The sequence below is a fragment of the Chaetura pelagica genome, unplaced genomic scaffold (genome assembly GCF_000747805.2).
Source record: "Chaetura pelagica isolate M959 unplaced genomic scaffold, ChaPel_1.0 scaffold510, whole genome shotgun sequence".
Taxonomy (NCBI): Eukaryota; Metazoa; Chordata; class Aves; order Apodiformes; family Apodidae; genus Chaetura; species Chaetura pelagica.
Genome location: NW_009951800.1, coordinates 245,496 through 257,396, shown reverse-complemented (window position 1 = coordinate 257,396; position 11,901 = coordinate 245,496). Strand labels below are relative to the sequence as shown.

Sequence of the window (11,901 nt, the reverse complement as noted above, 5' to 3'; positions counted from 1 at the left end):
TTGGCAATTGAGAGAAAATTGAGAAGTTCCCAAATGAGAAGTTCCCTATCTAGCCAAGACATCTCTCTGTCAACCTTGTTTCTTCCCAGTTACGTGTTTTTGAAGGAGTGGGCAAACAGGTCAAAAGCAGCTCTTCACAGGTAAGTTTTAACCTGTCTGCTAGTTTGTGTAATCCAAGTTGTTTGTTCAAATATATCCTTCTGTTCATCTGTACTCTTCATTAGCAACAGAAATTCTAATTACATTACAGAATGTAAACAGAAATTCTAATTAAGATTACAGAATGTAGGAAATGTATAGCCCTGACTGGTGCAATAGCTAAGTATGTCTAGCAAAGAGTGGTAGAACTCACTAATCTGAAAAAACAGTCAGAATAAAATGTACACATTCTCTCGTCATCCTTTTCTCTTAAGTACACTAAGAAAATGTGATTTGTAAATGCACAGCTTTGGTAACTGGCTGCTTAGCATGGCTCTTCACAGATGTCCTACACTGATGCAACAGTTGAAAGAACTCAGACTGCTCAGTGTGAATACATAGAGCCTATAGGCCTGTGTAACACGGGACACTCAGGAAAATGAATTCTAATTAATCTGTACAGTGGATTATTTAAAAATCAAAATATTCATTTGTCAATATTCTCACAAGAAATCAAGAAGCAATTTTAACTTAGTTTAGGTTAATTCACTTCACTTGCATCCCTGCAAGTTTTTAGCATTAAGTGATCCCCTGTAAAAGTCACACTTTTGGTAATTTAATTAAATTTACCTGAGTATCTAAGTATAGATAAGATATTAAAAAGGAAATGGTCATTAAGCACCACTTGTCTGTAAAATATGAAGAATGCAACTTATATAGCTTTGTTTAATCACAGCCATCCTCAGTTAATGAATGAAGGCTCTGATATACTTAGTCGAAATGTAGTCTTGCATGAATTCTGTTCAGCTAGGTAAGAAAGGAGAGGAAGTCATCTCAATGACCAAATGAGTTATGATCAGGCACATATTACTGTATCTGCCAAAAAACATATATATGGGACATCAGAATAAGCTTAAAATAAACTGCACAACTTTATGAAATGTTCAATTTTTATATTTACACTATAATTAGTACAAAATTGTCTTTTAAGTTTTCTGTAGCACAAGACAGTACCTACTGGACTTGATACTCTAATATGTCAAAACAACTACTTTGAAGTATGAGAAAGGAATCCAGGAAGAGTTATAAAGTAAAAGACACCATTTTCAAACTATACATAGTGTTTGCTTTTGCTTCTAAAAAGGTACTTATATCCCCAAAAGTTTTTTAATTTTAAATAAGCAGGGTGGTCTAGAGGGAATGGAGGGTAGATGGGAAGACTGGTTGTTGGTACTAAAGCCTTTACTGTAATAAACTAAATATATTTACAATTTATACAAATGTTTGACCTTCAACAAAAATACAAACATATCACAAGATGCAAAACCAGGGAACAAGTTCATCTGAGACACGACAGCTCTACACAGGACAGAATGCAACTTGAACTGCAAGGAACAAAAAGATATTTATCCCCCGTATTCAGGCAATGAGAACAACTTGCATGAGGTCATGAAGAAAGAAAAAAATAAAAGGCTCCAACATTCTTCAGTAGACTCGGCTTTTAAAAACTATTTCAAAAACCTAGGCTACATCTGTCCATTTTGCTTCTGTGTTCCGTTTGGTCCATGTAGCCAATATTTAGTTGCTGGATGTTGCCTTCTGTTTTGAAAACTCGGAGTAGTTTCATGGCAAGGTCTGGAACCTCAATACTTTTGTTCTTTTTTAAAAGGCAAACCCTTTCTACTTCTACAATTAAGAACAATTTTGGTCCAGTTCAACTTCTAAAAGTTTTATCCCCATCATAGTTTTCAGTAGATAACTTCATAGACTGTAGCCTTTTTGTCTCCAGAGCCAGTGACTATGTACTTATCATCCACAGAGATGTCGCAGCTAAGCACTGACGAAGATTCTTTGGACTAGAAGAAAAATAGAAATATATTACATCATTAAAAAAAAAAGCTACCCTTACCTCAACAACCCATTTTGGGTAGATTACATAGGTGAAGATATCTTAGTTCACTCTTAGGACTCAGGGTGTTCTAGCATTGTTCTTTAAAAGCATCATCATACTCACTTGGAAGATACTGGCTCCATAAGGAGTCCTCCATGCATTAAGAAGGTTATCTTTCCCAGTACTCACAAACCATTTACCTAGAATATAAAACAGAAGGACTATGGAAATATTTTAAACAGATATCTGACAGACTTTGGGTTTTAAACTCTCATCTATGAAATATGTTAACTGATTACCATTATGAAAGCTCTTACCATTAATCCACATAGTACTTTTGTTTACAATCAATGTGGACACTCACGCTTTTGCATGTTATATTTTAGGAAATCCCTAAACTTTCTAAGTAGAAATGGCTTTTTTTACACTTGAATCAGCCCATACAGCAGCCTTTTGAAGAATGTATGGATATTTGTAGATAAGTGCATTTGAATTAAGAAAACAGAGATATTTACGCACAATTAAGAAACTGATAAATGCATTTTTATTATCAAATGAGCTATGGCTATGTAATAACTAATCAGTGAAGCATGAATTAGAGCCCTGACCCCCAGTTCTATGTTCAGAGCAACTTACCACAGTAAGCAAACTTGAGTGACAACACACAGCTCTCATGAAGGTGCAGCTGATACTTGTCAGGTTTATTTACATGTAGCACTTCTACATTGCTGCTCTCCATTCCCACAGCTAGCCATTCACCAGTAGGACAATACCCAAGGGAAAATATCTGAAAATTAAACCACATTTACACTTGTTATTTTTTCCTACAAATACACTTGTTCTTCTTATTTTTTCCTGCAATGGTTACATTAACTGGGAGAGGGAGAGAGAAGGGCCAAATACAATTCACACAGTACAATAGCAGGACTGCTGTTAAGTGACTAAATAACCCCTGTTCTTACCTATAAATTTAGAAAAGTAGTGGAAGACAGTAGTGTCAAGCTATCAGTTTGTTCTGGAAACTAAGCATATGAAATCTCAAAAATATTGCATTGTGAGCAGTGAAAATGAAGAGAAGGAACTCGGCTCAATCTCAGCTTTCATCCTAATGTTTCTCTCTCATCTCACTTCCTCTCAAGCTGCAGGAAAATCCAGTTACCTGAGATGTGAAGTCATGCTGTTGGAGCTGTCTCCCCTCTCTCAAGTCCCAGGATCTCACAGTGTTATCCAAACCTCCTGTCCAGAGCTTGGTACCATCATTAGAAATGTCAATACAGCTGGCTCCGTCTGTGTGGCCCTGGAATTGCCTGATAAAACAAACCAGATTGAATAATGATTTCCTGCCAGAGCTCAAGGTAAACAGTGTTGTGGTGTTAGTTTTGGACTCTGAATGTGTATGTCATCTCTTCTGTGTCTGCTGATGGGCCAGAATCAGCCCCTACCTCTTATGAGCATAAAATACAAGAGTATTAAAAAAAACATTTTCCAGGTGCTAGAGAAATTAATTGCATTGTGTCCAGCTGAACAAAGTCAAATATTTCCGATCAGGTTTTGAAAAGAAAAATAAAATAAATTTAAAAAAGCTTGTGAGAACATTAAAGTACAGCAACTGTAGTTAAAAGGATTAAGGACAACTCAGATTAAAATAAGTACTGATGGAATACAACTCCTTCAGTCTCAGAAAACAGCTTCTGTGCTTCTCTTTGGCTGCAAGGCAAGATGTACTAATCTGAAGGAATCCAGACAGAGATGCAGATAGTTAAAACCAAGCATTTCTGAGTCAGGAAAGTTGCATTCTCTGTGGTAGGCTATCATAAAAATCTTAAATGGCACAGTTTGTTTTAAAATCTTCTCATTAGTAATTCTCAGCTTTCAGCAACCAGACAGTTATCTGAAGGAAAAGCTCCTGCATTTTTCATCAGCAATTAGCTTTAGGAAAGTCCTCTGCCTCAATGTGAAAGCTGGAGGGCGGGGGTGAAAAAGGGAACTAGCTTGGGAATGATGGGTATGAATCACTAAGAGCTGCCACGGAAAGGTCACACGACACATTTTGTTTTGTAGCTCTGGTCTCAAAACTCCACCGTTATCAGTTAGCAAGATCAGCCAGTGAGTGGTGGGAACACACTGAATATTCAAAAGTCAAAGATAGTTATCAATGGAGAGAGTGCATCTTTAGAGATTAAGAATGCATAGGGAAAAGTGAAGATTTTATACAAGTAAAGTTTTCTTTGCTGACCTAAAAGTTCAACAGAAAGTAAAATTTGCATCCACGTTAATATGAGTCTGCACGTAAGTTAGTTATCAGGTATATATTAGTGGTATACAGAAAACTTCACTGAAAAACAGCAGATTAAGGAGCTTCCTCAGTGTTCATGTTCAGAAATTTTAAAATATCATGGCCTTTCCCAAATTAGGCTTTCTTCTCATAATGCTGTAAGCCACCACTACACCTTGGTAAGCATAACTCAAAATTTATCTTTTAATAGATGATATAGCGAGTTGCTAAGAGCTATTCCACACATGGCTCCATCTTTCTTTCTCTGTCACAGCATTAACAATGAACTAATGTGCCAGACACTTTAATCTTCTACTACTACATTAATTAATCAATGATCTTACAAGATTTGAAAAGTAATTTACAGGGCAATCCATTTATTATACTTTTTCCAACCCATTCTAAAAGTTTTAGAGAGCAAATTCCCCCAAAAATCTCAAATCCCTTATGCTTTCCTAAAACATTAAGGGGATCTATAGTTTTAACTGCTTTTGTAGGATTGATTTCATTACTTGTCATCACTACACAAGAATGGAAAATTTATTACTTAACAAGGCTTAAGGCTAAGAACAACCTCAGAGTTCCCTAAAAGGCATGTTCAGTGTACATCAGTCACAAATCAGCAGAAATGCTGCTTGCAGAAACTTGCAGACAAAGCCCAACTAACTGAAAGCAGCAGGAACTTTTTTAATACTGACTTCAGTAGGCTATGGACCAACCCATTAAGCCCTGACTAGGTACAGGACTAGGTTGAAGGTACCAAAACTAGTTTCTGCCCAACTCAGGATGCCAACTGAATTATTTGGCTAAGAAATACTATTTAATATGCTGTCATGAACAAGCACATAAATATATATCTAGCTGTCCAATGAGTACCTTCAATTAAGTTTTTCTGTAAACAAGTAATGACTCACCTGACTAACGTCTGATTGTGTAGATCCCACACTGCAATGTTTCCATCACTGCAGCAGGAAAAGCACACTTTGGAATCAGGGCTGATAGCCAGAGCATAGCAGGCAGGGGCTGAAGACGTCAGTTCTGCTTTTATACGAGGAGTTGGTGCTGCCAGGTCCCATATGGATAATGTGCTCGCTTCCCCACCAACTATTAGGGTGCATCCATCAGGCAGCAATTTACAAGAGCGGATGTAGTTATCTCTGTTCTGTACAACAAAAATCACCTCAGTTATGCTAATAGGTGCCTGCCAATAATGACCACTAACATGATTCTGACTGCATCCAAGTTTTAAACAGTGTATTTTCTATTACCAAAGTACTGGGGAGGAACCAGCAGATCCTAAAGGATTTCAAATGCGTACTTCTCGTCACTAATCAGAGACTGCAGCTGCAGAAATTAAACTGCGGGCTCCTGTTGCCACAGTCTACCCTGTTTTAAACCTGGCAAAAGCAAATCTTCCACCTCATTATGCAAAAGCAGAGCCAAAGTAAGCTTGCATTTCTGCAAGTGCACTCCATAAGATAAGGTCTTCAGCAGCAGAAATGTTACGGGAAATTACCTCTGATTTCGCTTTTAGGCAACCTAATATGAAAATGCAGTTCACGTTTCATGCCGTCAGGTTCTGGAGTCTTCTTTTAAGTATTATTTTCCATTCACCATTTTAAAGTTAAAATATTAAGTATTCCCACGCTGGTCATGGATTTATGTTTGTCCTTTGCTGTTCAGCATGATTCTTACTGTACTTACATTATTAGTTTCACATTAGTTTCACATTTGTGATACTACCGCTGATTGAGAAGTACTACAGGGGACTTTGAGGTGGAAAACATTTCAACCTTCACTTATTACCAGCTTGACTCCTTAAGTACTGGATGTCCATTTCTCCATAACAGCTGCCAAGTTATCAAGTTAGCAGTTCTTTAGGAAATGAAGGGTTAAGATGTCTAACTCAAAAGATACCAAAAAAATCACTGCAAGAAGTAATCAACAGCATTCCTTCTACTACTACTTTTTTTTTTTTTTTTAATACACAGTAAAAGAGCAATAAGAAAAAAAAGCAGTAAAATTGGCTTAGCTAGTCAGCCATTACTTCTACGTCACTAAAATGAAAGCAGCTAGAACTGCGCAGACACATAATTGCCAAAGAAGAGTACACATGTTCAACCAAGCTTTTACTACTAGACAACTAACGAACAGATAGCAATAAATAAAGGGTAAACTGCAAACACCAAACCAAATGAAGAAAACCCAGCATATTTAATTGGATCAACATAGAAGAGAAAATTATTTTCATTCAGAATATATATCACTGTGCTTTACAACATTAAGTCATCTCAGGTAACATTTCACAAACATCTGTATTGCTATGAAAAAGAGAAGCATCTTTTATTGAGTCATTAACTTTTTTGAGTTAGCTTTTCAGCTACCTGTACTAGCAGACTCAGTCCCTTTTGTATCTTCCAGATGAGTAAGAACCAAGCAAAATGTGTAACTTGTGGATCACCAATAAAAGCATAGTGAGACTTAAAGTGAACTTGGTATCTTGTCACATTATTTCATATGGTTGCTACCCTCTTCTGAAAAAAGAGGTTACCACTCCTGGTGTAAGTAAAACAACTATGAAGGTTCTGTGTAGTCCAGCATAAGCCAGGGTACATTCCTTTTAAACTCATGCACAAAAATCATTAGTATGACTAGAAGGAAAAAAACAAACAAAAAACCAAACAAAAAGAGGAAAAAAACCCCCAAGTACTATCTCTACTCAGAAATTTTATCTGTTATTTGACTCTTAGGGATAATATGCCTAAACAAACAAGCACTCTTCTCTGTAACTCCACCTGTCATGTGTTAAAATAGAAAGACAGCTAAATATGTAAAGTAGGAAACAGAACCGCTTTCCATTTCCTTGTAATACGAACAAAATTCAGACAAGCACAGTTATTTCCTTATCGATTCTCCAAGGAGAAGCTACCCTTGTGCACAGGTTCCTCTTCACCTACCAGGCAGTCCAGCTGAGAGACGGGGCTCTTGTTGCCAGGCTGGCTGATGTCCCAGACTTTGACGCAACCCTTCCCACCCGTGTACACGTGTCTTGTGGGGTTGCTGATGGTAACTGCACACACAACTTCCCCATGGCTCAGAGTGTTGATCTGACGGGCATGGCGAGGAATTCCTGGACCGATGAGGGCATCAGGAGGGAAAGGAACTGGCTGCATCTGACCGTCTGCAGTAACGTGAAAGGAGTAGGCTCTTTTGGGGAATGGAAAGAAGAGGTAAGAAAAAAAATAAATAAACCAGCCAGTGCCTTCTTACACACAAGGAAAGCACAGTATTTTTTTGTTTGATGTCTTTGCCAATGTTTTCCTCTTCAAAATTAGAACTACAGTGCCAACTAATACAGGCAGAGGAAACCTCAGACAGAAACAAGGATTCACAACAGATATTTTCAGCTTGCCTCCCATAAAGTACTAGTGCAGTGGGGAAGCATGTTAAATTCCAACCTCAATTCTATAGATCAAGATCATGGCTGCTATCCCTCAGCCACTTGGATCTTTCAGACCCTGGTTTCTAGCCAGTAGTTCCAAGTCTCAGCACTGCAATCCTGCAGCAGCAACCCCTCACCAAGGCACTACTCTTTCAGACTTCTTCCATGAGGCTTGCACCTGTTGCCTTGCACTAGCCAAAGTTCAACTTTTCCTCTGTTTCTGCAGCTCATCTTTAACATCAGCACCAGCTGTGCTCACAATGCCTCTTTTTCCAGCGGGTAACTAGTGCTTTAAATAGAAAATGAAAACATGAAGAGCAGCTGCACACACCTTTCATGAGAAAGCTGAAACTATCTTATCTTAATTATGTTTTCTTGAATAGGTATTTTGGAAAAGGTGAAAGGCTCCATTTCCCAGATAGTTTTGGCACTTCTATAACACCTGTTATTCATGTTCAGCACATGATTTCAAGTATATGGAAACTGAGGGGTAAGAAAGTGAATCTCAGCACTGAATACAAAAAGGCCTCCTTGGAGAAAGTACACAAAATTATTTCTTCATGTTCACTGTAATGTTTAAAGACATCTCTAATCAAGGACCAAGGCACAAATAGCAGCTAATATAAGTTTCAAGTGCAGGGGTGTGGTTTTTTGTTTTGTTTTAAATAATAATGAAAATACTACTGCAAAAGGCTGCTTTTTATTATACTGGTGAGCATACAAAAAGGCCTCCTTGGAGAAAGTACACAAAATTATTTCTTCATGTTCACTGTAATGTTTAAAGACATCTCTAATCAAGGACCAAGGCACAAATAGCAGCTAATATAAGTTTCAAGTGCAGGGGTGTGGTTTTTTGTTTTGTTTTAAATAATATCCTTTTTATTATACTGGTGAGCTCCTTTTTATTATACTGGTGAGCTCCTTTTTTGCTTGTTCTATTTTAATCACATCCATAGTTCATATTTTTAATGCTGCTGCTACATTAACAGCACTCTCCAAGAGTCAAAGCGGAGAAAAAAATGTGAGATCTGAGTGTGCCTTTTTTTTTTTCCCCTAATGAGCTACTGTATCCCTAGCGATAACTTTATTTTTCTAATATATTATTGTTTAGAATTGCCCTTTCCCAAATATAGCTTCCCCCTCAGAAATCTTCAGCCACTGCAGCTCAAGTAATAATATTGCATGTCTCTTCCAAGGAGACCCAAAAATACATGCTCTGAGACATTATTTTCAAAGTATTTTACTGCATATTTCCAAGTATTGGACAGTTGGAGAGGAACAAACAAACAAGATGCCTGGTTTCATAACAGACATCATAAAACAACTGACTATACAGGAGGAGAGCACAAGATGGACCTTTAAAAAAAAGTAAGTGGAGAAACAGTTCATATAGAAGCTAACAATGGGAATAGTCACCCATGTAGTATCACAGTTTTCTCAGAAGACAAGGGTAAAACTGCTCAGCAGTAACCACTATTAAAGAAGAAATTAAGTGCATATACATGCAATTCCTTTACCTCATTCATGATTCATGGTTGGACATGTGAGTTGAAAGCCTGCTCAGAGAATATACAGAAATGGAGGATGAGTGAGTGCAAAAGATGACAAAACTTTTTTGTCATGGAAGTGTCACGAATGGGAAATGCAAGGTAAGAAAGGAAGTGCAAAGTTCCCTCCCTTGCATGTATTCAAGATGCAAAGTATACTGAATGTATTTCTTCTCGTGGCATCTCTTCTCTTTTCTTGTGTGTGAAGAATTAATGGAAAAGGCTTAACTAGAAATCTGTATCATTTCTGTGAAGAAAAGAAGAGATAAGACTGTGCCAAAGTATTTATTCACTGAATAGATGAGACATGGGATGTAAGAAGAAGTAGAAGAGGAGTGGCAACAAAACTGCTCAAGGCTGCTCAACTGCTCAGGTTCAAGTACAGAATCCAACTAGAGAGTCATAGCCCTTAAGAGCCTGAAAAGTCGGGCCCTATCCTGGGGTCCTGATCAAAGTACTTTGCAGTATATTTGTTAGCAGGAAGAGTACACAGAATCGCATAACTTTGAAGTTTCAGCTTGCCCTTGCTTTTATCATGGACAGATGAAAAACAACTAAGTAAGTATTAGGCAATTTTTTCCAGCTTGTTTAAGATCAATAATCTGCTGAAAGGGGTGGGAGGACACATTTTTCAAGCGCTTCCTGCATAGTGTGGAATTACAATGTCTCTTCTGCTCAGAAACATCAAATACATACCCAGTGTACTTCTAATGATATAGAATTTTACCAGTAAATTCATGTTTGAAGTGCAGTTATGTAAATCATGAAAGTAGTTTTTCTTTTTTATCATCATGAGCAGGAATTTGCTTCCAAGACTAGTTGGTCAGGACTCAGGATGACTGAATTTGTGGGCCTAATAAACACACCAGTGAAAGTTTCCTGGAAACAAAGACTGTTTTTTCTACACTGCAACCTATCAGCAATCCACTGGAATGGCTACACGTTGCCAAAGCCCTCTGCCCCTGCCAAGACAAGCATATGAAAAAGTAAATGCTTCTGTCTGCTTGAAGATGAGTGACATGTCATGCTAGCATCACCACTGTCAGCATACTTACTTGGTTTAGTAACTAGGCATTATAGCTTTTCATTACACATACCCTCTACTTTGAAAAAACTTGCATCAGTTGCAAGACTGACACTCCCTAGACAAGAAAAGCTTCTTTATCCAGAAGAATACAGTACTGAATACAGCAAAGACAGTTATTTCCAGCTCAGGTGCTGTTGTTCTTGTCTACTTCTCCGTCATGTCACCCTGACAGAGGGCCTACTCTCTTAGTTCTGGGGAGGACTGTACTTCCAGTGCTACACCTATAGAGGTGTAGATATGCTTACATACAATCAAGAAAGGGCTCAATTTTTCATGTTGTGGTGTCCTGGTTTGAGCCAGGATGAAGCCAATTTTTCTTTTTACTGATTTTTTTTTCCTTCAGTAAGCTTTCTTGTAACTAGCAACAGTGTGTTCTGCTAGGCTGATAAGACAGTGGAATGTTTTTCTAACTACTGAGGCTTCAAGGCCGCACCTGCACTCTGCCGGCTCAGACACTATGGGGAGATCTGTGACCCCCCCCGTAGGGGGCTGAGTTAGACGGACAGCAAAATTGGCCAAAGATATTCCATTCCATATATCTACGTAAGCTCAGAGGAAGGTATGGTACTCCAGAGAGAATCCATCACCGTCGACCCTTAGGCTTGAGATCTCGTGACCGCCATAACTCTCTGCTTTCTCCAGCAGCAGCTCCGGGATTCCTCAGGACTCTTCCCAGTTCAGGGAAGTGCTGTGGGAGTTGCTGAGGGTGGGGGGTGGTGAGAGGCTTTTGCCTACACCTGAATCTATCTGTATATAATTGTATATATTTTCTTGTATGATTCATTAGTGTTTTAATTAAAGCTGTGTAGTTTAGTTTTCAATCCAGCCAAGTCTCTCTCTTTTTCTCTCTCTCCTTCCCTACCTGGGTTGGGGGGAGGGGGGATCGAGAGCATTGTTGTCGGACCTGAGTCAAACGGTGACAGCGGTACTCTTTGGCTCAGTAAGAAGAGCAAACTGACTTGCTTCTTCATCCACACAAGATTGAAAGTTTAATAAATACATTATAACTAGGAAGGAGCGAGAGAAAAAGAGAGAGACTTGGCTGGATTGAAAACTAAACTACACAGCTTTAATTAAAACACTAATGAATCATACAAGAAAATATATACAATTATATACAGATATATTCAGGTATGGGCAAAAGCCTCTCGCCTCCCCCCACCCCAGCAACTTCCACAGCACTTCCCTGAACTGGGAAGAGTCCCGAGGAATCCCGGAGCTGCTGCTGGAGAAAGCAGAGAGTTATGGTGGTCACGAGATCTCAAGCCTAAGGGTCGACGGTGATGGATTCTCTCTGGAGTACCATACCTTCCTCTGAGCTTACGTAGATATATGGAATGGAATATCTTTGGCCAATTTTGCTGTCCGTCTAACTCAGCCCCCTACGGGGGGGTCACAGATCTCCCCATAGTGTCTGAGCCGGCAGAGTGCAGGTGCGGCCTTGAAGCCTCAGTAGGTAGAAAAACATTCCACTGTCTTATCAGCCTAGCAGAACACACTGTTGCTAGTTACAAGAAAGCT

The 11,901-nt window shown here is 38.6% G+C and overlaps 1 protein-coding gene across 1 annotated transcript in view; it reads right to left on the bottom strand.

The window, feature by feature from the left end:
• Window positions 1–1,238: 1,238 nt before the first annotated feature.
• Window positions 1,239–11,901, bottom strand: part of TLE1 (transducin-like enhancer of split 1 (E(sp1) homolog, Drosophila)) — a gene marked incomplete at its 5' end in the record, with an annotated part of 76,812 nt that continues 66,149 nt past the window's right edge. Inside the window, 6 exons of the mRNA XM_010007449.1 lie at window positions 1,239–1,994; window positions 2,153–2,229; window positions 2,666–2,816; window positions 3,189–3,336; window positions 5,219–5,466; window positions 7,262–7,511. Of these exons, the coding sequence (XP_010005751.1) occupies window positions 1,887–1,994; window positions 2,153–2,229; window positions 2,666–2,816; window positions 3,189–3,336; window positions 5,219–5,466; window positions 7,262–7,511 (982 nt within the window). The remainder of the gene's footprint in view (window positions 1,995–2,152; window positions 2,230–2,665; window positions 2,817–3,188; window positions 3,337–5,218; window positions 5,467–7,261; window positions 7,512–11,901) is intronic.